This window comes from Lissotriton vulgaris, chromosome 4_1 (assembly GCF_964263255.1).
Source record: "Lissotriton vulgaris chromosome 4_1, aLisVul1.2, whole genome shotgun sequence".
NCBI classification, from domain to species: Eukaryota; Metazoa; Chordata; class Amphibia; order Caudata; family Salamandridae; genus Lissotriton; species Lissotriton vulgaris.
The window spans coordinates 3018285-3043685 of record NC_141691.1 but is presented as its reverse complement, the minus strand read 5'-3'; the positions used below and the strand labels follow the sequence as shown (position 1 = coordinate 3043685).

Below are 25401 nucleotides of genomic sequence, written 5' to 3'. Positions count from 1 at the left end.
AAAGGCAGTAAGTGACTAAGAACGCGTGGCACACTTTGATCCAGTATATCATTTTAGTTTTCTTAAAAATCATTACAGCCAAATTTAGGCATGGACTGGAAAAACTGCTGCCTTACTCGCTCACAGTATGAGGTCCATATCTGTGAAATTTATCTTAATACAATATTCATCCAATTTATTGTGAAACAACATATATCGTCATATGTGTTCCTTCACAACACAGGGGAACTTGTAATTCAAAGTAGCACCATAGAATAGAACATACACACAAAAAATTAAAAAAAATACATATATCAGACCATCTCAAGCCATAAGATATACTTGCTGTATATCAAGCACAAGAAAAAACAGCCCAGACAAACAAACAGCATATATGAATAAACGGTCATGCATAATACCATGGCATATGTACTTTACACTATAAACCTGCAGCCCAATCTTAATTGTCAAGTCTAAAATCCTATACCCTTCTTTTTGACAGAAGAGCATCAGGTAATTGATACTCTACTGTAAAATATAGTGTTGCTGTGTCAAATAACGCGTTTCAGTGGACCAAATGTATAAATGAAACATAAACACACACATTTTTTTCTTAAAGAAATTACGCAAAAAAAAATTCTCTTCAACCAGCCAACTCACGTGTCTTGTGAATTAATCCATGAATTATCTGTAGGAAGAAGCAGAAAAGATACACAACACACACATTTCTCATAATACAACATCAATTATAACCCTTTTTATCAGACTACAAAACATGACACAATGTGACATACAAAAAAAAAAAACTTCTCATTATTTACCTGTAACTTTCTGTCCATGACCTTGCAAAAACGCCCATTCTCACTCAGTCCTAAGGCCTTTAAGTTGCAGAATTTTAGGGAAGGGCTTCTACTTATTGCCTATCTAAAACTTAATGTAACACTTCGTTTTTCTTTTTGTCAAATAAAGTTAACTAAAAAAAATTAGTTCCTAGCATGGAGACACACATATACCAGTTCTACAGATCATTTAGCAGAATGTTTGATATTTTTTTAGAGAAATCACTTTTGCATTTGCCCTTTTAAAATCATGTTCCCTCATTTTACACAGTGCTTAATTTGTAAGACATGAAGTGCAGGTGCTACAATTTTGCATGAGGAATACCTTTCCTATTTGTTTATTATCTCAGATATGCGCTTTTAACGCAGATGTAATGTGAATGCGGCAAATGAGAACAAACCAGCCTGCAATGAATGAAGGTTACAGATTTAAATCATATACAATCAACTACATCTCATATAAAGCGCTTGTGTGCAGCATTTTTGAAAGCAACTTGGAGCTATGCAAACCACGTGTGGGCTCTACAATCCTTCAGGGCACTGACAAATGAGGCTGCAGTTTTACAAATTAAATAGTGTTCCTTTCATTATTATTAGCGGGATGCAATGCTGTGTCAGCCCTGCCGTATTTCTAATTTGAGATAAATGTGTTGATGACATAATTTACCGAACAACAAGCGTTTTGTGGGAACATGCTGGAGCTATTATTTATTCTTTGGCTAAAATGCAATCATCATTTGCTGTACATGTGCCCTGCATCCTCTGCTCATTTTAGTTCAAAAACAAAAACCCCATCCCAGCTAATGTCAGATTTTTAACGCTTTAAGAAGACACTTTTAACTTATGAACATGAGCAGGAATTAAATTTATCGGAGCAAGTAAGGCTATTCATGTGACCTCAGGTCAGGACCGTGGCAGGGGCAGGGATTTAAATACAAAGAGGCAGCTGAAGTTAGCATCAGATGCATGTTTAACCGTGTCATGCTGCATTCCACAGGCGAGGCCCTAATTAAAAGGTCAAAAATGTCAACAAGACAGCCTTACAAGATAACATCTCGGCCGCTACTGCTGGAACACGTTATACAGGTTCTGCCAGTCCCCTGCTCGTGGTAACTGAAGCTGACAAGGCCAGTAGGTTTAACCACTTCCACATAACTTGCAATATTTCACTATATTGAAAACAATAATTTCTCTCTCTTTTTTTTCCGCGCTAAAATTCATCTCCCTACTCTTATATTATTAACCTAGATTTGCTGAATAAATCACCAAACCTAATAACACACATACTAGTCTTTTCAGAATAAAAGCTTCTTGTAATTCTATGACACATTGACTCGCTGAATCATAAGAAGGCACAACCTGCAAACATATATATTAAGATCTAAATATATGTATTTACTAAAGAGACACTTTAAAAAGGGGCCCTGAAACCATTTAAAACAGTCTATTTATCTGAAAATCGACTTTGGTATTCTAGATACTAAGAGATAAATATCCTATAATTTTATTGCATAATGGGTATTACTAGAATGCCTACTACCTAATTTATGACTCATACATGTGAAAATACTAAGTTATACCTTATAGAAATGAGCTTGCTTGCGCCTAGGTTAAGGGAAATTGCGCACAGAAGTGTTTGGTCATTTTCGTGGTACAACATAACTTAAATCAAACATTTTAATGCTAGGGTGTCATAGTATGAGTGTTAAGCTTCACAAATATTAAAAAACGATTTTTGTAGCACTTGTTTTTAATTATTCTTTTTCATAATTAACAATTATTTTCTCCTAATGAAACCTAATTATTGCTATTTGTGACTGTTCTACACATAAAAATGCTCACTACATCCCTTGCCTCTTATTTAGATGCATTAACTCACAAACCTAACTTAAAAAGCGTCACATTCTGCGTCACTTTTTGGGCCTCTTTTATGTAAAAGGGCCTTCAGGCAAAATTCGACCTGTGTTTAACTGCAAAAAGTGCTGGCTGAAGAAACATTCCTATCAAATATACTGTAGCTAAAAACGTTTGCCTGTGAACATCTAACACAGTGCATTTAAGTGAAAATGCTGTACATTAATTTATTTTTGCAGAAACATGTAATTTCGTTTTTGTCTAGGGCTTCATTTATATCCATTAAATGTGAACCACCCACATTGAGCTCATTTCAGACATAAACAGAAAGGAGGGTCAAACACTCAGGACACACAAAACAGCGCGCTCTAACCATTTCTTGTACATAGCGCCGTCGCAATTTAAAACAAAACCCACAAACAACATAGACATTTAAACACACATTTTAACCCATAGGTCAACACTTAGGACAGGAACAAGGAACAGCCTACAGACTGTGCTCACCAAAACTAGTTGTAAACCATATTTACAACAAAAACGTTTTTGTTCCTATTTTTTTTTGTTTTTCTTTTTAATTCTACAACAGATTTCCAGAAGGCTGCAAAAAGGGACAGCCTCACAGACCTTTAGAGAGAGCTCATAAATTGGAGTTCCAACCGGAGGTATCAGACGCGAATCCTCCAACAGGGAATCCTTTGTTGCAACCTAGTCAGTACTAATACAAAACAAAATACCGTGACCAGGCATCTGCGCTCACTAGTCGGGTTTCAAACTTCATGGGGCTATCTCCAACGATATACACGCAAATGTACGTGACCCACGGTTTTTGAATACTGCAGTGTTCAAAACAAACTAAGGAACCAATACTGAGGAAGATTATCCAACTAAAGCAACCGGCGATAATCTGAACCACAGCAACCAAAGGCCTACCAAATGAACCAAATGTACCGGTACCCAAACCAAAGATTATCTTAACAAAAGCAACCAGTTATATCAATAAATACTAAGGACCGCGTCACATTTCTGCGACCAATAAATAACTAAGGACTCAGAACCACAAAGAACTGGGAGCGACCCACTTTTATTCTTCAACTAAAGCAGATGGAGAAAATATCTCTTCAACTGCCTATACAAATTGCAATTTGCATATACACAAATATTTGTCCAAATTATAACTGTCAATTCCCCACTGCACTAACAGTCTGTTAAAAAATACTTACAGCAAAAAAGAATGGGTTCCTTAGTCAGGAGTGGCAACTTCAGGAGAGTTTTAAGTCAGAAAAATCAAAAAACATACTGGGCCACAGAGACAGATAATCCCCCAGAAAACCCTGTGCCCAGAGTACCTCTTTTTGGTAGAATTCTGTCTTGTCTTCCCCAGCAGTTTTTCCATCCTTTGACAAAACACTCCTGTAGATAACCACTCCATGATAAGGCCCCACATTGGGCGCCAATTGAGGAAAAGTAGAAAATTACTCACTCTCCCCACCAGGGATCTATCCAGCAGTTTGCATAATAAAGCAGCAAAGGAATTGACAGCCAATCTGTAAAATTAAAAGACATCTTTATTATAATTAATTATGAGGCTTCGTCGTCCAACCGTAGTTTTACAATTGAAAGAGGGAGCCTGCCTGAGCTCTCTCAGGCAGGCTTTTTATACAAAAAGTTTGGCCCTAGGCTCACATTCTTGCTGTGAAACACATCATTGTAGGTCGCTCCCATGGTACTATAACAAAGCAGGCTATAATTATGAATTCCATTCTACTTGCCCAAACTGACCAACCCATCTTCCATCATGAACATATGTCAAACTTCACATATTTTCTTGTGCAGGCTGGAGAAACTCACAATAGAACTGGTTTCCTCCCCATCATATAAACGGTCACCTCCCCATTGTAAAAGCCCAGAAGCAGAGAAACAGAGCCAGGTGTGGAAGATAGAAATGTAGGATAAGGGATGCTTGTGGGTCATAAACAGGCATGGCTACTGTATTCGGCCTTCTAATCTTGCTCAGGCCAATGTACACAACAAGTTGCTCAGATCTTTAATATAGATTGACTAGAGGGCATGGACTGGTTTGGTGAGGACAACATCACGTAGGCAGATTCAGCCTGTTCAGGTCAAATGGGAGTCAGGAAGAACTCAAGCTAAGGGGTACGTGTCCTTTAATACTTGCTCTACCAGAATCATTGGCTCATGTATATGCCTATGTAAAGGGCAACACCTAAAATGGACGCTGTTCACAACATGGGTGCCTGTGGGCTCAGAATGAATTTGCCAATAACTCCTGCATGCATCACTGTATCTTGATGAAAATACACACACATATAAAACTTGCCATTTTCGTTTCTCTGATATCAAAATCATAGCAGAATAATGATATTTTAAACACAGGTTCAGATTTCAAAGAACCTCAGAATGATGTCCAGGTGGATTATTGATCATGAGTTTATTTTTGGCTGTGTGCCCCTGCACAGATGTGCAGTTGGGTTCTCTGTGTTAAGAGGTATGTGAGCTTGTGCATTTCCATTTTCTGTGTGTGAAGTAATGTGCAGTGGCGTTTTGTTTTCAGAATATTTCTAGTGTGGCTTCTCCAGTGTGCTTTGAGTGATTTATAAGTGTCTGCTTTACTTGGCTGTGTTCTTTATTTTTCTATGATTTGTATGAAGTCTCCAGCAATCAGCAGCATCTTCCATGTTACAACCAAACTTACCATGAATCCCTGATCATATACGAAGGTCGTGAAAGTCATAGATGTCTTATGGATGTTGTATGCAGCACAGCATGGTGGACAGCGAGCCACCCTCAACATAAATTATCACTAATCAACTATGCGCATACTATGTAGACACAGTTAGATACAGTAAAGTACCAGGAACTGTGTTGCACATGATGTACTAGATGCAAATCTGTGGTCAACATGGTCTGATGTGCCTCCAGGTGTCGGGGGATCCAGGCCCTCGGCTGAGGTGTCTATTGCAGCTCCTGCCAGGTATATGGTTCTTTGGGGTGAGTTGCGGGGGCTGCAATTTATCCTGTATTTTAACTTTAGTATTTTACCAAGCTAGGTCAGTTAACCAGTCTTGTGCACTTTCCCTGCACATGACAATCTTCTCCTGGCTTGTAGGAGAGCTAAACCAACCAACTGAATCATTCCCATCGGTATACCTTTAGCGTGGTTCAAAAGAGCCATAAGGGACCATAAGTCTATATGATAGTCTGGTTTGTCTGACGGTATGTCTGACACTGCCCTCCACATGTCTGTACCGCTTGGCATGACCAGGCCATATTAAAAAAGTCTGCACAGTCTTGGTCACATCTAGAACGTTTGTACGTTGTCTCTCCTAGCACGTTTAGCAGGTATGGAGTAAGTACAGTGTATGAACTTAAGTAAGATAGTGACATGTGGTCGGAGCATTGGTGGCCAGATAAATTAAAACATTCTCCTCTGCCAAAAGAGGTGGTTAAGAACTTAGGGCCAGATTTACAATAACTGGCGCATCCCTGCATATCAGCCGGGATGTGCCAGTAATTGTGCGCCCCAGCTCCGCCACCCTGGATGCGCCGGATTTACAATGCGGTGCACCATGGGGCAAAAACGGCACAGATGCGTGACGCTTCTGTGCCGTAAAAGTGACGCATTGCAAGCGCAACGCAGCTCCAGCAAGGCTTGGGAGACTGTATCTCCACCATGCTGCATCAATCCTTACGCCTGCTTCAAGCAGGCACAGGATTTTGATGCAGCATGGGCTCAAAAGTGACTGAGTGGAATCTTGAAGATTTCACTCAGCCACTTTTGGGAGGCGATCTTGCGCTGGACGCCCCCCCCCGCAATGGAACGCCTCCTTCTGGCACAGGGCTTTACAACGTGACGAATCTGGGAGATGCGTCACGTTGTAAATGCCCCGCAGCATGGCGCTGGCTTTGGGGCGCCGCTGTATCACAAAAGTGACGCAACGGCAGCGCAAAAGAGGCGCAAGGGGCTTGTAAATTTGCCCCTTAGGCTTTTGGATTGACAGAGACCTGTCCTTTGAAACGCAATCCAAACTTGTTGCAAGGACTTGTTTTTGACTCCTGAGGGGTGAAAACCTCTATTAGGTTACTTTGACCCTAAAATCCGCCAGACCATTTTACAGGCCACACTTTTGTCTAGGCAAGACTATGGTAATTCCATTCATTTAGGCGCCAAAATATTGTTTATTTATTTTTATTTATTTATTGAAGTTTTGTATAGCACTAGCTGGACTCGAGGGTATCAGAGCGCTTCACAGCATGTACAGCTATGAGCAAAAAAAATGTGCGCAAAGACGAGAAAAAACAAACAAAAAAATACAAAAATAAATTATCTGCAATTTACCAGCTCAAGAGCATTATGGACAAAGTTACAATACATATCTTCTGGCTGAGGGGTTTCAAGAAGAGGAGTTAGTTGCCCTTCCCAAAGTAGTTTGTGGATTTCTCGTTACGATGGAGAGCGCTCTAGGAGGACTTTGAGTAGTATCTTGAATTTCGGGAAAAGGAGGTGGTCGTTCTAATTTGGGGGAGATGGAGTTCCAAATTTTAGGTGTATTTCCCACAAAGGATTTATTTGTGGTTTTGTTTTTCAGTGATTTCAGTGGGATGAGTAGAAGCGTGTTGGAACTTCTGAGGTTCCTGACTGACCAGCCCTTTTGAGTTTGGCGGCCAGATATTCTGGTGTACCTGTGTGCAAGGCTTTGTGCGTGAGGCAGGCTGTACGGAAGCTGGCTCATTGATCAATATGGAGCCACTTCAGTTCCTTGATTACCGGTGAAATGTGCTTGTATTTCTTAGTTCCTGTGACCATTCTTGCTGCGGCGTTGAGGGTAGTGGTCAGGGGACCTAGGGGAGATTTTGCTGTCCCGGTCAGGGCTGCGACTCCATAGTCAATTCTGGAAAGCACCAGTGCCTGAGTGGTCTGTTTAGGATCTTTCGGGGGGGAGGAAGGGTTTTATTTTGTAAAGCAGTTTCAGATTTAAAAACACACTATTGATGGATTTTGAGATTTGTTTTTTCATGTCCAGTTGGGGGTTGAGGGTAATCCCTAGGGATTTCAAGGAGTCCGTTGCCGCAAGGGCACCATTGAGGGCGCATATGGCTTTGAGCCATGCTTCGATTTGAGGGTTTTCGTCTCTATTAGAGATGAGGAGAACTTCTGTTTTCTCTTGGTTGAGTTTAAGGTGGTTCACTGAGAGCCAATGTTGGACATCTTTGAGCGTGACATTTAATCTGTGTATGTCTTCGATCAAGGTCGTGTCCAGATAAAGTTATGTGTTGTCCGTATAGAGGTGGTAGGGGATGTTGGAGTTCCTTAGAAGTATGGTGAGGGGTTCCATGTAGATGTTGAAAAGTTGTGGAGAGAGTATTGACCCTTGTGGAACTCCTCTACTGACAGAAAGGGGGTCAAACTCAAAGTTATTGATTTTTATTATTTGCATACAGTTGTGAAGAAAAGAGGAGAACCATTTTAGTACCGCCATTTCAATGCCTGCTCTCTCATGGAGGACTTTGAGGAGCATGGTGTGATAAACTGTGTCAAACGTGGCCGATAAATCTAGGAGGATGAGAAGGCTACATTGGTCAGAGTAAAGTGACATGTGAAGATCGTCTAAGACATTTAAGATTGCGGTTTCGGTGCTGTATCCCTTTCTGAATCCTGATTGGTGTGGGTCTAGTAGCTTGATATTCTCTAGGTGTTGGGTTAGCTGTGGAAGAACACTTCTTTCTAGAGTTTTGGATAAAAGAGGAAGGATCGATACCGGTCTAAAGTTGTTTATGTCCTCGGTGTCAAGGCCAGATTTTTTTAGTAGCGGCATGACTTGCCCTACTTTGAGGCAGTCTGGAATGATTCCCGTGCTCAGTGAGCTATTGATGATCTTACACCAAATTGGGGCTAGGGTAAGCTTCAGGTCTTTAGCCAGGCTCGTGGGCAGCTGATCTAGGGAGTGGGATGAGGAATTAGCAGTGGCGACCAGATTGATTATCTCTTCTTCCTGGATGGGGCGGAAGGAGGACCAGAGAGTAAGTGTGTTTACTGGGGTGTTGCCATTTGTTGCTGGCGTCGAGGTCTCAGTGGGACTGGAGGGATTTGTGCTGAGAGATAGATCAATTTTGGCGATTGTTTCATTGAAAAAGCTGGCAAAGTTGTCGCAGTGATCTTTGGACGCCACAATGTTGGATGTCATCGGTTTGGATGTTTGGCTCCTAATGATGTTAAAGAGTTCTTTGGGGCTGTTTTTTGCATTGTCTAAGGCGTAGCAGAAGAAAGTTGTCTTTTGGATCTTGACGTGTTTAATGTAGTTTCTGCGTGCTGTCCTGAGTTTATCACAATAGAGATAGGAGGGATTATTCCTCCAGATTCAGTCTATGGTTCTGAGGTTTCTTCTTTCCTCATTGATGTCGGTGGTGAACCAGGACCTGGATTGGGTTCTTCTGGGTTTTTTTAGTTTCAGGGGCGCCAGAAGCTCCAAGGTGAGCGTTATATTGGAGTGGTAGAGCAAGGTGAGTTCAGTGGTTGAGAGGTGCTCTGTTGTGCTTGGGAGGAGCGTGCTTAGCCCTTCTTCTAGTTTATCCAGGGGAATTCGGGCTTTGTTGCTGACCCAATTAGGAGTAGCCTGAATAGGGCGTTGGGTTAGGCCGTTTGGTTGATATGGAAATGTATAATGTGGTGGTCAGACTAGTCCACGGGAATTATGTAGTCCATAGTGATTGAGTTTCTGTCCGAAATGATTGCATCCAGGATCAGTCGTCAGTGGTGTGTTTCTTCTGAGCAATGTTGGATCATACCGTTATCTAGCCGGAGGATGTTGAGAGATTGGATGAGCAGGTTTTTTGTTTCATTCCATCTTAGGTTGAGGTCGCCCAGAATTATGCTGTTGTCGTTGCTGAGTGCGCATTGAGTGATCAGGTCCTAGCGCTGTGCTCCAAATTCGTTGGAGTTGCCTGGAGGGTGTTACAGGGGATGGCAATGTAGTGACCTGTTCGTGCGTGATTTGATATTGACCGACAGGCATTCGAAGGAGTTATAGAGGCACGAGGGACTTTCTGAGATGGAGAGGTCACTTTTGTGAATTATAGCTATGCCACCAACTCTATGCTCAGGTCTATCTTTGTGGATAATTGAGAAACCGGGCGGCACCAGCAGGTCCATGTTGGGGTAGGACAGGGTGTTAAGCCAGGTTTCCGTGATGAAAGCTCCATTTAGGTCATGGGAGAGGATGGCTTCTGCTATTTCAGTTGCATTTTTGGAAGCAGATCTGCTGTTGATGAGCATGCAATTAATGGAAGGTTCTTCTTTGGGCTTCGATTTGCTGGGCTGGGCTCTAGGTAGGGAGGATAAGTACGCTGAGGGTCTGGTTCCTCTATGGGGGAGGGTCTTCCCATTCCAGTAATAACTTGGATCAAGGATTTGGGCACAGAGTTCAACGGTGGAGCCTGAGGTAGGGTGGGTGAAATCAATATCTGTGAGGGAAGTGCGGGCCTAGAGTGAGGGTTTGTGGGTTGATCATATAATAACTTGGTACTTCTATAGCGCACAACTCACCGCCAGGGCATCTAGGCGCTGTACTCATACCGCTATAGGAACCCTTCCTGGTTTTTCCCTGTGAAGTGTCCACTCCTGGTCACCCCCATGGTGAAACCAGGGAGCCCAGCGCTGTTGGGGCCGTTGTGGAGATTAAGCAAGCTATGGCCCAGAGTTGCAGAGTGGGACCCATGATTAGAATAGGCATTGAGGCGAGAATAGCAGGTTCGAGGAAATTTTGAGCCCGAGACCCGCCGAGGCGGGAATTGAACCCTGGTCCCGGGCCAGAGCTCTGCATCAAGGTCTGCCGCTCTAACCATTGATGTTTCAAAAGACAGTGGTCCCAACATTATCAAAAAATATAACAGTCAAAATGAATATAGACCAAAATTGAAATCTATATTTTTACCGTCCAGCCGGACAAGATTTAATAGTATAAATATTTATATGTGACAAGGGAGATGAAAAACAATTGCCAAGCGGGCACAGCCTGTGTCCTACTATCACATATGACATACATATAAGGCAATCAAAAAAGAAACAGGGCAGTCTGTAAGTGCTTTAGATTTTGACAGACGATGGTCCAACGCTCTAACCATTCAGCCACCCTTGAAATGAATGAATGAAATGAAATGAAATTGGGTTTTGTAAAGCGCGATACTACCCAAAGGCCTCGTAGCGCTGTGGGACGGTAGGTTTTTTGGAGATTGCTATCTGGCTTAATGCAAGAGAAGTGTTTTCAGGCTTTTCCTGAACTTCTGTAGGTCAGATTCGCTATGGAGTGTGGGTGGCAGGGAGTTCCAGACTGAGGCCGCATTCAATGAAAATGAGCGTCCACCCCATCTGGCCCGTTTGATTTTCATAGTTGTGGTCAGAAAAGCTGTGCATGAGCGGAGTGATCTCGGCGGATGGTAGGGGGTGGCAAGGGAACAGATCATTGCTGGCTTGGATGGGCAGCCAGTGTAATTTCCTCAAGGCGGTGGCTCCTGAATGTCTTCGGGGGAGTCCAAGAAGAAGGCGGGCTGCCGCGTTCTGAGTTACTTGGAGTCTTTTTATTGTGCTGGAGGGTGCGCCCAAGTAGAGAGCATTCCCATAATCAAGACGGGACAGGACAATGGCCTGGACCATTATTCTTCGGGCTTGAAAAAAGGGAAGAGGGGCAGGACCTTCCTTAGCATCCTCAGTAGGCCAAAGCATGTGGCAGACTGTATTGTGGCCTGTTGATTGAAGCTTAGTGTGTCATCTAACATACACCTAGGCTTTTAATCCGATCCTTTGGTTCTGGTGGGGTGCCCATGCAGATCGGCCAGTCAATGGTAGGTCTTGGTACTGTTGTGTTCCCCAGAAACATTAACTCTGTTTTGTCCCCATTTAGCTTCAGGTGGGACAAGGCCATCCATTTAGTTATGGCTTCTAGGCAGCCACTCAGGTTGTGGGGAGTGCTGTCTGGGTGGTTCAGGGACACTACTAGTTGTGTTTCGTCGGCGTAGGTTATGATTTCAAGCCCAAATGGGTGTACGATTCCTGCCAGGGCTTCCATGTACACATTAAATAATGTGGGACTCAGGGAGGAGCCCTTGGGCACTCCCTGATTGAGGGGCCAGATTTTATAGTGAGTGGCCCCCTCCACTACTTGAAATGTGTGGTCTTTCAGAAAGAATTTTAGCCATGTGATAGCATTTCCTGTTACTCCCAGATTCATTAAGCGGGAGAGTAGGATGTTGTTGTTCACGGTGTCGAAGACGGCACTCAGGTTTAGCAACATAATTGCTGTTGTGCCGCCTTGATCCATGTGCTTCCGGGCTAGTTCTGTTACTGATAGCAGGGCTGCCTTTGTTCCCAGTTTTTGGCGGAGTCCTGCTTGAGAATCATGGAGTAGATGGTTAGTTTCCAAGTATTGCATCAGGGTGGAATTGATGTGCTTCTCAAGCAGCTTACTTATTCAAGGGAGGAGCGAAATCGGGCGATAGTTTGCCATTTTTCCAGGGTCGAGATTGGGCTTTTTCAAGAGGGCTCTGACTTGTGCACATTTCCAGGCTTTTGGTATGTTCCCTGTGGTTATAGACCTGTTTATGTTATTTAAGATGGTTCGACTAATGGTATCCGCAACCTTCAACAAGTGGTGTGGAGGGGCAGGATCAGAGGGGGATCCGGATGTTACTTTTTGCATTAGTGCTTTGAGCGAGTCTTCCTCCAGCAGTGGGAATTCTGCTAGCGTGTAGACAGAGGTAGAGGGGTGGTAACTATTTGCGAGGAGTGTAGTTCAGAAGAATTGAAGGATAGGGAGATGGTATGGATCTTTTGATAAAAGTACTCTGCCTGACTTTCGAAGCGGTCCTGGGCTTCGCTGGGGTCGTGCATAATGGGAGGGGTACTAATCAGGGATTTGGCGATCCAAAATATTTCCCTCGGGCTGTTGGATGCGGACCTAATTTGTTCCTCATAGAAAGCTCACTTCTCCACACTTCTATGATGAGGCGAGTGTGGTCGCTTCCTGGGGGTAGAGGTTGGGATTTGTTCTTCTGGGTCTGTCTGCTCGTGACTCAGTCCAGGGTTTGGTGAGTGAAGGACAAGATTCTGGGGGGGCCAGAGTCCGGTTGGGGGGTGGTGAATCATTCCTTTTGGGTTGAGGTGGGATTGGGGAGCTGCAGAATGTAGGGTGGACAAATGGATTTTCCCTAGGAAGGATAAGGATTCCTTCAGGCCACAAATCAGGGTTTCGAGCTGTGCTTCCAGAAGGTCAAGGCCTTGTGCCAGATTGTATCAGGGCGTGAGGAGGGGAGGATGGGAGGAGCTGAGCCCTATGGGGGAGGGGCTGCAGACCATTTCATTTCTAGAGGGGTTCAGGGGAGGAGGGGGTGCAGACTCTGGTTTATTGTTCATCTGCGGTAGTGCTGGTGGAGGGGTGAAGTTGTGGCCCAGTTGTGGATGGGAGTAGTGTTCCTCTCCGGAGGGGTTTCTTTGCTCTGGTTAGGTTGGGGTTGGCGGGGGGGCTGTGAATTGGTTTTGCTTGAGAGTCGAACTTCTCTTTGGGCGGATGTCTGTGCTTTCGGTGCACTAAGGATTGTGGGGGAGGGGAGGCTGCGGATAAGTTGTGGTTGGGAGAAAGGCTCAGTTCTGGGAGACTGGCTGCGATGGATGGGGGCAGGGTTCGGCGATGGGACGAGCTATGGCTGAGTAGGATGCAGGGCTTGCGGATTCCCGAAACGTAGGGGGGTGGACTTGAGGAGCGTGCGCAGGCGAGATCAGATGGCTGGATGATTGTAGGGGGCTTCTTGGGAGGGGAATCAGCGAATGGTGTGAGTTGTGAGATGTTGCCTACTTTAGTGCGGGGAAAAGGGAGTCTAAGAACACGAGGTTCTCATCTTTAGCCTGAATTAGGATTGTGCCATTCTCAGAAATGGTAATGGAAATGCATCCGGTAAGGGTCTGGTGTTTCAGGAGAGAGATTGCTAGTTTGCGGCTGTGGGCTGTGATGGTGGTTTTGGAAACGAGGAGGTGAGAGTTGAAGATAGTGACCTAGAGGTCTGGCCTGTTGGTATGGAAGATGAAGTTAATTTTCCGCTGCCCTCTAAATGGGCAGTGATATGCATCAACAACTAGTGTTTCGGGATATTGCCTGATTACTTTGTGTTTAAAGTGTTTTTTCGCTTTGAAGTAGAGTCTGTGAGGGAAAGTTATAGCGCAGGTGTTCTGTCCGTGGCAGAGCTGTTTGATGAGGTTTGTAGCAGGGCGGAATGAGGTGAGGTCTCTCTAGTGGCGTGGCCAATTGGCTGGATGATAGGGGGTCCTCCTATCATCCCCCCGTGTCGCGTCGGGGGGAGCTGAAGGCCGGGGTGGAGGGTGGAGGCATTAGTGGAGCGGTTGGAGGACCTCTCTGGGGGTGGGACGTTGGTGTTCTAAGTGTGCAGAGGCCCTAGGCTCTCTCAGTTGTGGGTGTGTGGCAGGATGTGGGACCTCACTAACCTGGGGATGCTAGGTCATCGGGAATCTGTTCTGCATATGCTGTCCCAGTCATTAGCAGAGCTTCCCGGCCGTGGGCTCAGCCAGGCAACTCCTTCCCAGCGTTCCTCTTGGGGGTTTCCTCCAGAGAGCAGGTCTTCTGGTTGGATTAATTGGGGTCGCTCTGCCTACCTTGACGTTGAAGGGGGCATCAGTGAGCCTGGGACCAGGATACCTTTAATTGAGGGTTGGTGTCTTTGTTTGCAGCCATTTAGGAGTCAGGCGGCCCCCTCATATTAATGCACGTTTGGGCTCAGAATCCTCAGGGTGTCTTTTTTTTATCACCCTCCTGGATTTCTGTGATGGGAGGTCGGTCCGGCCTCCTAGACATTGGAGTGGGAGCACCATAGAGCCTAGGACCCCATCTCCTCGATTTAGGAGTTATTGACTTTAAATGGCAGCCATATTAGGGTCAGGCGGCCCCCTTGTAAAACTGTGAGCTGGGGCTAGATAATCTAGGGGGTGACTCGATTGTGGTGCCTTACTCGCTTGCCGCTTGGGGGGGCGCTTTGGCCATGTGGGGGGGTCGCTTTGGCCACCTGGACGTTAGAGGGGGCATCAGTGAGCCTCGACCTGGTCTCCTTGATTGAGAAGTTAGTGTCTGAGCATGGGAGACATTTTAGGGTCAGGCGGCCCACTTGCCATGAAGTGAGCTGGTGCTCGAAGTCTTCAAGAGTAACAATGATTTTGGTGCCCCTTAGATCTTCGTGTGGGTCTTGGGTTAGTTCAGGATTGGGTGTCCTCACTTTTGACTGGTTGAGACTAGCGGGTGGCCATTTTGGGAGCAGGCAACCGTGGTGCAGTGAAGCGCAATGCAGGTTCGATGTTGTGGCCAGCGCTTGCTTGCAAAAGGGTCTCTGCTTCAGATTCTGCCGCTCACTGAGGTCGGCGCTTTGACTGCGAACTCTGCTGAACCTTAGCCGGTTGTTGGACAAAAGGTTCCGAATCCGCTGCAGCTTGTGACTTTCCTGGAGCTGCGGCCACTGCTGTGGGTTGTTTTACCACATTCCCCCATCTCAGATGAGTGCCAATCTTGTTGCCCGCATTGGTTGGGGCTACTGTGAGGAAGGGGGACGCTCCGGTTTCCTTGATGTGGAGGGGGGGACTCCGGTGGGTTTGGGACCAGGTCACCTGTGCTGGCTGCGCCAACCCAGATGCTGTCTTCCTCTGTGTTCTGCAAAGGTTAAAGGGTCCAGGGTTCAGGATTCACTTGTGGGGCTCATTGCTAGCCGTGCCGTTTGTAGGGGGAGGTTTTGGGGGGTCGTTCGGGTCGGGATTTTGACTACCTGTGATCCCTTGACCCGGAGCTCATCCCGGTAGCTCCCTCCTTGCGGCCATCTTGTGCCTTCAAAGAATTAAAAATGCCACAGTTGCACCTTGCTAGCACACCCAAAGTCTTGCTCAGTGTCGAAGTTTCCAACTAAACTTCATTGGATACCCATAGACAAAAGGATCCCATTTAAGACACTGTGTGTTGCACATAAAATCATGACACAACAAGCACCTCCTTTTATAGCAGCTTTCCTAGTACGTGTGTCCTGAGTCGCTCCTTACGCTCATCCAATTTAGGACTCACGTGTACCCCACAAACCCACAGAGCGAGAGCGGGTGGTCGCTCTTTTACAGTTTTGGCAGAGGGCTCCAGAATCATCTGGTGTTCCATACAGCCTTAAAGGCCGGGCTTTTCCCGGCTTAATTTTATCTCTGTACGGATGGTTTTGAGTTATCTGTATCTTGGGTAGCGCTGGGACCCCCCCCTCCGTTGCTGGGGCAGCTATGCGCTGTATAAATCTAATCTAATCTATTCTAATCTTTTACTCCAGTTATTCTGTATGCAATTGTTTATGTTCTATACATTTTTTGTAGTTTGTTGTGATGTGTTCTATTCTAACCTGATGTGAAATGTTTGAGTCATGAGGAATCTGCGATCCCATACTGCAAGTGTTCTATATTTGTCAGGTGGAGTTGATGTCTGCAGAAGACGGTCAAGCTGGTGAAGTTTCCATACTTGTGACTTGTTCCTTAATAAACTACTTGATCCTGTACCTACCTGCCTCCGTGTTCTTCCTACAAGCATGCATCTACAAAATGCAACACACAGGACACACGTTCTCTGTTTGTTCATCCTATTATTATGCAGAGGTTTTGGGCTCCTGTTTCCCATGGGCACCTAGAAACCTACCCAACTCTACAACATAGAAGAGAACAAGTAACTGTTAACTATAAATATGGGTATACCAGTACTCAGTACCTGCATCTATATATGTTCTCTATATCAAACTGTTCCTTTCCTAACTAAAGAATTACACATATTTGTCCATACACATCAGTTTCACAATGTAAATTGAGTTTTGTGAATGCGTTTCCCCTTGGCTTTCTCGATCCATATTACAAACAACAAAATATCTGCTAACATAAATGTCAACAAGCTGATAGGAATTCATTTAATATCAGAAGTGATATTTATATTCAGAAAGTAAGGAGAAAAGTCATTAAAATATTCTCCTCTTTTCTGATGGAGACCCAGTATGTTAAAAAAACAACATCTTTGTGAGAACTAGCATTCTCCACACCACATCCATCCTTAGAGGGAGTCTTTATCTGTGCTGGACATTCTACTGCTTTAGAACTTCTTGAACAGGTTGCTGAAGAAAACAGTCCTATAGAAAGACATTCATTCATGATATACATGCAAATGCTTTATCTATTTTTGCTTAAGCTGGCTGTTTGCATTAAGTACTGCTTAGTGTTCATATCCGGCCTCCAAAGGACGATATAACACTTAGGAAAGAAGATACATCCAAGAAGACCTGCAGCAGAAGACAAGATGGCAAAGATCTCCACGGCCACCAAATACTTCCCCTCTGTGCTCAGGTAAGCCGGAATGAATGAGATCCAGACGGCCAGAAACACAAGCATACTGAAGGTGAGGAGATTGGCTTCATTAAAGTTCTGAGGCAAATTACGTGCAGTAAATGCAACCACAAAGCTGACACTTGCCAACAATCCTAGATATCCCAACATCAGATAGAAGAAGAGAACGGAGCCCTCGTCACACTGGAGGATGGTGATGTTCCCCATCTGTATCTTCACTGGGAATGGTGGATCAAGGAGCAGCCAGACTGTGCAAATCAGGACTGGAGCAAATGAGCACAGAAGGACCACCCCAACGGGCATTCTGGTCCCAAGCCACCTTGAAGAACGGCTGGTGGGATCGCGAGCATTGAACGCTATGATCACAGTGATGGTCTTGGCCAGAACGGTGGAAATGCTGATGGAAAAGATAATTCCAAACATGTTTTGTCGGATCATGCAGGTGGCCCTCATGGGATGGCCAATGAAGGTGAAGGGAGAGAGGAAGCAGAGCATGAGGGTGATGAGAAGAACGTAGCTGAGTTCTCGATTGTTCGCCTTGATGATGGGTGTGTCTTGGTAACTCTTGAAGATGCAGAGAACAAACACATTGGCTAAAAGAAAGAAGCAGGTCAAGCAGGAAAGTGCAATCCCCAAAGGCTCTTCAAGGGACAGGAACTGCAGAGTTGTTGAGTCACATTGTGTCTGTCCTTCGTTTGGCCAGTGGTCTTCAGGGCAAGGCCAGCAGTCAACGGCATCTGGAAGGAAAGAAGTTTATGGGTTTCTGATTTGAATCGCTGAAGAACTAAAATAATTATTGGTCTCACCTCCATTTACAATTTAACAAACATGATTAGGAAAAAAGAGGCAATGACAATAGAAATACCATTAATATTTAAAGTACATATGATTTGATGCTTAGATCTAAATCTGGGAGAAATTTGGGCTTACAGAGGAGAAGAGTGTTTCTGCTGCAATGAAATATTGAATGAGGTGTGATCTATTTAAGTGAATGTTAATTATGTACGTACGTGGGTCTTTACGTGAGGTGTGTTCAAGTGAAGTTAATTGGGGGGTGAAAGAGGTGACAGAGGAGATTGAGATGAGTGGGGATCTGGTGTCTAGTGGAGAAAGCAGAAGAGAACTGGTACATTGTAGGATTTAAGATACATCGACACACATCAACAGACATGATATCCAGAGTGGATAGCTCATCGCTCCTCTTGAAGAGGTGTGCTCATGAAGATGAGGTCTGTTATTGTGACACTTATTTAGTGGAGTATATTTATTTAAGCTGTAGTGTTGTAGTCTGCTAGAGGAGGTAAGTTCCAATGGACTTTGTGGTTTATTGTAGAATCCCCTATTTACTCTTTTGTTTTCTAATGTAACAAGTATGGCATATTGTAGGAGACACCATTAAGTAGTATGTGAAGTGTCGTTTCATGCTACGCCTCATCCAGTGGTCAGTCAGTGGTGTATCAGGTGCTATGTAGTGTGCAAGGTTTTTTTTCTTGTTTTTTTGGTTATTCCTCATATAGCATGATGGGCATTCTTGATGGGAAACCACAACCTCTCTCTTATTTACTATAATAGGTTTGGAAACCAGTAAGGAACGATGCACGTATGAGCTGGTCATTGATCCAATTGTATCTCTTCTACAATGTCCATATAACCATCTGCCTACCCTTCAAAGACTATTTACTTTACACAAGGTATATGACACATAATATATAGGTTGTTTGTACAAATGATACAAAAGTTATAAATGTAACTATAATTTTATACATCTTTTTGAGATGTGAAGATCATTTTGTCTAGTTTGAAGGAATATTATTTAGAGAAGGCTAAAATGTCTTTGCTCAATGAACCCTACTAGTGAAGCATAGTTTCACGGATTTGATGGACTTCTCCAGCAATGCCCTTAAGTTATCATCATTTTAGAAAAAAACGTAATATTTTCTGGTTCATTGTCTTTTATATATTAGGTACAAATGTCTACTAATAATGGAGGTATCATCGTTATAGGTGATCTAATCTATGTGGATATTGACTGAGTTGTTAATTAGTGGCATGGGTTAATGTTCTTGTTAATGTAGAACAGAGCTGAGTTGGTAATGATAATAGGGGGAAATGGAAATGGGATTTCAGCGTTGTTTTGGGCATATATCCTATTAAAGGAGATAGATATTCTGGAGTTGCTCAGGAAACGCAACCTAGTGGATGAGGTGCTCTTAATACAATATGTGCTGGGTTTTGACAAAAGCTGGATATATATAGAAATCTTGATTTAAAAAGATGAGGATGCACAGATGATGAGTTGTGGTGAACTGATGAAATGAGGACAGTGAAGAGACAGTGGAAGAGGTGACGTCTGACTATTGTCTGGGAAGTACCGAGCAACATTATTGTAAATAATCTGGGCCTGATTCACAAAGGTAAACTACAATTTTTAGTATGTTTACTCTTTGTAGTAATTTTAATACTTTCGGTATTCACAAATGCAGAGCCTAAACTTGCTACAAAAGTGTAGGGTACATTTTTCAACACCAAAAGTAAGGCAACTACCTTACTCTTTTGTGGGTGAGAGATGTCCCATCCTAAACACCTCTCTCACCCACTTATAGTCCTCCCTAATCCCATCCTCCTCAGTAACAAGTCAGCCACTTTTCCCATCTACTTTGTTGTGTCCCTCCTAATTAACTACTACAGTCTACCTTTGTATGTGCAGACACTCTGAGGCATAATAGAAACGTTTCTGACGTGTCGTTTGGGATTCTAATAAAACATCCCTTAGATCCACCTTATCTGAGAATAAGGATAAGTGCTGTTTTACCTGGGACAGTGTTGAGGACAACTTCCCAGCACTGTATGATGACAGCTCCCCAGATGTTCTCTTTGTACATAGAGTTGGACCGGTCTATGGATACAAAACCTTTCGGTGGTACCCTTGAATCTTGATTGCCATCTGTTGGTGTCTGTGGGCCAAACTAACCATCCCTCCCAATTGGGGACTGAAGTATTGTACTGCATGATGTCATCTACTGTATCCCCTCCACGTGATGTAAAATTGATGTTGGAAGGTGTGGGAATCCGAAGTGTGTTCAAACCCTTGTTCTTGGCTAGTCCAAGACAGGAAGACTGTTGCACAGTGTCCTTTCGAAATAATATTTGTTGCCGAATGAGGCTCGCTCTAAAAAGTGCTTCTGTTCCCTGAACTTGCCATTCCTTTGCATCCCAAACTGATTTTGTGTCTATAGTGTCCTTCTATAAGTAGAAACCCTGTTCATAAAGTTGGGAAATAAAGGATGCTGAATATATCTGTTTGGCGTTACTCAGCATATTCTTCTGTGCAGTTGTAGGTGCAACATTATAGTAGTATGAGGTCGGATGAGAAGTGTTAAACCTTGAAAAATAGGAACATTTCTGTGCAAATCTTTTTGAGCATTGTTCCCATTGGTGGTAAGGAAAAACTTTTTTGTGGGAAACTGGATTTGTGTAAAAATAGAAGAGCATAATGGTGGTAACAGTACATACTTTTACAGTCTGATATGTCTTCCAACATTTTAATCCTTGAAATCAAACTTTTCCCAAACTATACCATCAGGAACTAGAACAGCAGTAATGTTCACGGAAAACAGGTCTCTTTGTTCACGATGAGATGATGAATGCGGTCTCAGGACCAAGTTCACATTTAATACTGCAGATCGTTCCAGGAGATATTTTCAGTTTATGAGTATGCAAAATACAGTTACTAAGCCAATCCAGTACAGAAAAAAACAATATTCCAGTAATGATCCAGAGCTGGAGCCTAGGTGATACTAAGTAAGGGCATATCAACAAGGGCCTTATCTTTAACCCCTTGAAAGCTCATCATGAGCCACAGCGCTCCGAGGCTCATAATGAGCTCAGCTCGTCATGAGCCATGGAACGCTTGCATGCGGGGATAATTCCCCTTCTGTGCTGAGCGTTCCACGGGAACGGGTGTGGCCGTGACAAGCTGAGCTAGTCATGAGCACAGGAGGGCCGTACATCATGACGAGCTCAGCTTGTCATGAGCATGTGAGCGGTATGCGTGCCCCCCTCCCCCCAGCAGAGTGGGGGAATATCCCCCACAGCGAAGGGGTTAAAAGCCAAAAAAGCGGAGATAAAACTATTGTCCTATTTACAAGTGGGTGCTAACATGCAGTAGCGCATGTTAGCACCTGTTTTCCAGACGCCTTGCGTTGCATCTCTAATGAGATGCAAAGTGGGTGTCACTGGGCAGTACTGCTTGAAAATAATCGCTGATGTGCACATCATGATAATTACATTGATATATTGATCGCCTCCTCAGCCCCCGACATCGCTATCGCCATCCCGGACGGGTACAAGGTCATCAGGAGGGACGGCGTCAACCAGACCGGATGAGGCATCGCCATCGTCCACAGGAACACCATCCGCATCACGACCGACTCCGACGACACCTTCACCGCCGCCGAGCACCTCCACTTCCAGATACACACCGACCCAAAGATGACCCTCAGAGGCACCCTCGTCTACAGACCCCCGGGACAATGCACACAATTCAGCGAAGCCATCACGGACTCATCAGCCCGCACGCCCTCCCCTCTGCGGACTACATCCTCCTAGGGGACCTCAACCTCCACCTGGAGAACAACAAGGACCGCAACACCGCCGCCCTGCTGGACAACCTCGCAAACCTTGGACTCAAGCAACTGGTCAACACCCCCACTCACTACGCCGGCCACACGCTTGATCCCGTCTTCTCATCCAGCAAGCACATCACCTTCAGCCACTCTACCGGACTCCACTGGACCGACCACAGCTGCGTCCATTTCAGCTTCAGAAGAACCATGACCCACCACCACCCGCCACAGGTTCCCCACAGCCTGCGTCGATGACCTCGCGCCACTGAAGAACTTTCCCAGCAGACCCAGAAGTAAGAAGGCATCCTGGTTCACCGACGAACTCAAGGACTCCAAGAAGACCTGCCGCACCCTCGAGAAAGCAAGGCGCCTCGACCAGACCACAGACAACATGACCGCCCTCAAACACACCACCCGCAAGCACCACCAGCTCATCCGCGCCACCAAGAAGAAATCGCTGAAGGAACGACTGGACAACAATGCCCACGACAGCAAGGAACTCTTCACCAAGAGTTCTCCAACCCCAGCACCGGCCACAACGACATCACAACGACATCACTCCATCACAAGATCTCTGCGACTCCCTCGCCTCGTTCTTCCACCGCAAGATCGCCGACATCCACAACAGCTTCGGCGCACCATCGACGCACCCGACCGTCGAACCAACGCCCCCCACTGCCACCCTCCGCACCTGGACCACGCTGACCACCGAAGACACAGCCCGCACGATGAACACCATCCACTCCGGATCTCCAACCGACCCCTGCCCCCACCACGTCTTCAACAAGGCCGACTCCACCATCGCACCCCAACTCCGGAACATCATCAACACCTCCTTCAACACCGCCACCTTCCCGGAGAGCTGGAAGCATGTCGAGCTCAGCGCCCTACTGAAGAAACCAACAGCGGACCCCACCGATCTCAAGAACTTCCGCCCCATCTCGCTCCTCCCTTTTCCTGCTAAAGTCATTGAGAAGATCGTCAACAGACAGCTTGCCGCCTTCCTCAAGACGAACGGATCCCTCGACCCCTCGCAGTCCGGTTTCAGAGCCAACCACAGCACCGAGACGGCCCTCATTGCAGCCACTGACGACATCCGAGCCCTGCTCGACAACGGGGAAACAACGGCACTCATCCTCCTGGACCTCTCTGCAGCATTCGATACTGTCTGCCACCGTACACTAGTTCAGCACCTCAGCAACATCGGCATCCAAGAGAAGACACTGGAGTGGATCACCTCGTTCCTCGCTGGAAGAACACAGAGAGTCCGCCTCCCCCGTTTCGTTTCGAGGCCACCGAAGTCATCTGCGGCGTCCCGCAAGGATCATCACTCAGCCCCACCCTCTTCAACGTCTACATGAGACCTCTTGCAGCCATCGCACGCCAACACAACCTCAACATCATCTCCAACATCGACGACACCCAGCTGATCCTCTCCCTCACCAGAGACCCCAACACCACCAGAGCCAACCTGCACGAAGGGATGAAAGACGTCGCAGACTGGATAAAGAACAGCCACCTGAAAATGAACTCAGACAAGACAGAAGTCCTCATCCTGGCCTCCGCCTGGGACAACTCCTGGTGGCCCCCCGCCAGGGCACCACACCCAAGCCAACAGACCACGCACGCAACCTGGGCTTCATCCTGGACTCCTCACTCTCGATGACCAGACAAGTCAACGCAGTCTCCTCATCGTGCTTTCACACCCTGCGCATGCTTCGCAAGATCTTCCGATGGATCCCGACAGAAACCAGGAAGACGGTCACCCAAGCACTCGTCACCAGCCGACTGGACTACGGTAACACCCTCTACGCCGGAACCACAGCCAAGCTACAGAAAAGACTCCAACGCATCCAGAACGCCTCCGCCCGACTCATCCTGGACATCCCCCGACGCAGCCACATCTCCGGCCACCTGAGAGACCTGCACTGGCTCCCCGTCAACAAGATGATCACGTTCCGGCTCCTCACCCACGCACACAAGTCTCTCCACGACCTGGGCCCCAAGTACCTCAACGACAGCCTAACCTTCTACACGCCCACCCGCCAGCTACGGTCTACCAGCCTCGCCCTCACCGCCGTACTACGCATCCGGAGAGCCACCGCCGAAGGAAGATCCTTCTCCTACCTGGCGGCCAAGACATGGAACTCCCTCCCCATCCACCTTCTTCTGACCCAGGACCACCTCGCCTTCAGGAAACAACTCAAGACCTGGCTGTTCGAGCAGTAGCGGACCATTTCCCCCAAGTGCCTTGAGACCCTCCCGGGTGAGTAGTGCGCTATACAAGTAGTATGATTGATTGATTGATTGATTGACAAGGAGGCCCACACATTTTAGCAGGCGTTAACATCTGCTAAAATGCAGACTTATCCATACTTTACATTGGGGGTGGATTATGTTGATATGACCACTGGGTCGTATCAGCAAGGTTATCGCCGTTTTCCATGGAACATCGCTGGAAAACCAGAGATGTTCCATAGAAAACTCCGCTATCGCTGGAATAATTATTGCCATTGCGCTATGCGTTGTTAATACAGCGCTAGCATGGCGATAATTTCCAGCGATAGCCGGCGATTAAAAATCTCACGCTAAGCGCGGCCAGCGATAATTATCACTTCCGCTTGATAATATGTGTCCAGGTGCCAGATGTAGGTAATCTCGATTTACCTACTCTTAAATACCGAATCATACCGATTCGTTATTTAAGAGTAGGTAAATGGGATGTAGGTAATTTTACTTTTGAAATTACCTAATCGGAATGATTCGGTAATTACCGAAACGGTATTTACCGATTTGGTAATTGCCATTGATTCCTATGGACCTTGACGCCTATAGGAATCAATGCCAATTACTGAATCGGTAAATACCGATTCAGTAAAATTACCAAATTTGCAAGGGGACAGGGTGTCACTTTGACACCCTGTTGCACCCCTCAATTGTGCATGGGTGCACATGTTGCTGACATACATGCCCGTAGGGCATGTATGTCTGCAACATGGCACGTTTTTTAAAGCAAAACAAATGCTTTTTGAAGGGTTTTCATTATTGTTGGTGGTAAATAACGAATTCTTAAACCCTTGTTGCACTGATTACAGTGCTACCTACATGTTGAATTACAGAATCGGTAATTTTACCAATTCAGTATTTACCGAATCGGAAAAATTACAAATTCTGTAAAATTACCGATTCTGTAATTTAACATGCACCTACATCTCAATATCCAAATACCGGTCGGAAACGGCCGAAAATCGGTATTTTCGGCCGTTTCCGACCGGTATTTGGATACCTACATCTGGCCCTAAGTCTTTTTCAGAAAACTGTTGAAGTCATGGATTTGTTGCTTAGAGGAAACTGGAGCTGGCATTGTCTCAGGTTCACTGGGATCAAGAGAGAAGGTTTCAAAACTTATGAAGTAGGCAGATGCAGTTCGCTCTATCTTTGGTAGCTCTGCAGGTTTTGTTGACCTGGTAGGTTTCTCTATTTGAGGCATATTGATGTAGACCGCTGTTGTAGTCTGAATTTATATTTATCTTTCGCTTGCAGTTTGAAGTTCTGTTTCCAGAGGAATGAATTCCACTTCAGTATTGGAAAGTATCAATTTGTATTGGTGACTCTTTGAATGTTATGAGTCTTTCTGTCTGAACTTCCTATATGGTAGCGAAAGGAGAGCGTCAGCTACCTAGAAGCC

General features: G+C 45.4%; 1 protein-coding gene across 1 annotated transcript in view; it reads right to left on the bottom strand.

Moving 5' to 3' along the window:
• Positions 1–16914: 16914 nt before the first annotated feature.
• LOC147718186 (vomeronasal type-2 receptor 26-like) overlaps positions 16915–25401 on the bottom strand; it is a 47576-nt gene continuing 39089 nt past the window's right edge. The window contains exon 3 of the mRNA XM_086966630.1: positions 16915–17681. Coding sequence (XP_086822756.1) covers positions 16915–17681 — 767 coding nt within the window. The remainder of the gene's footprint in view (positions 17682–25401) is intronic.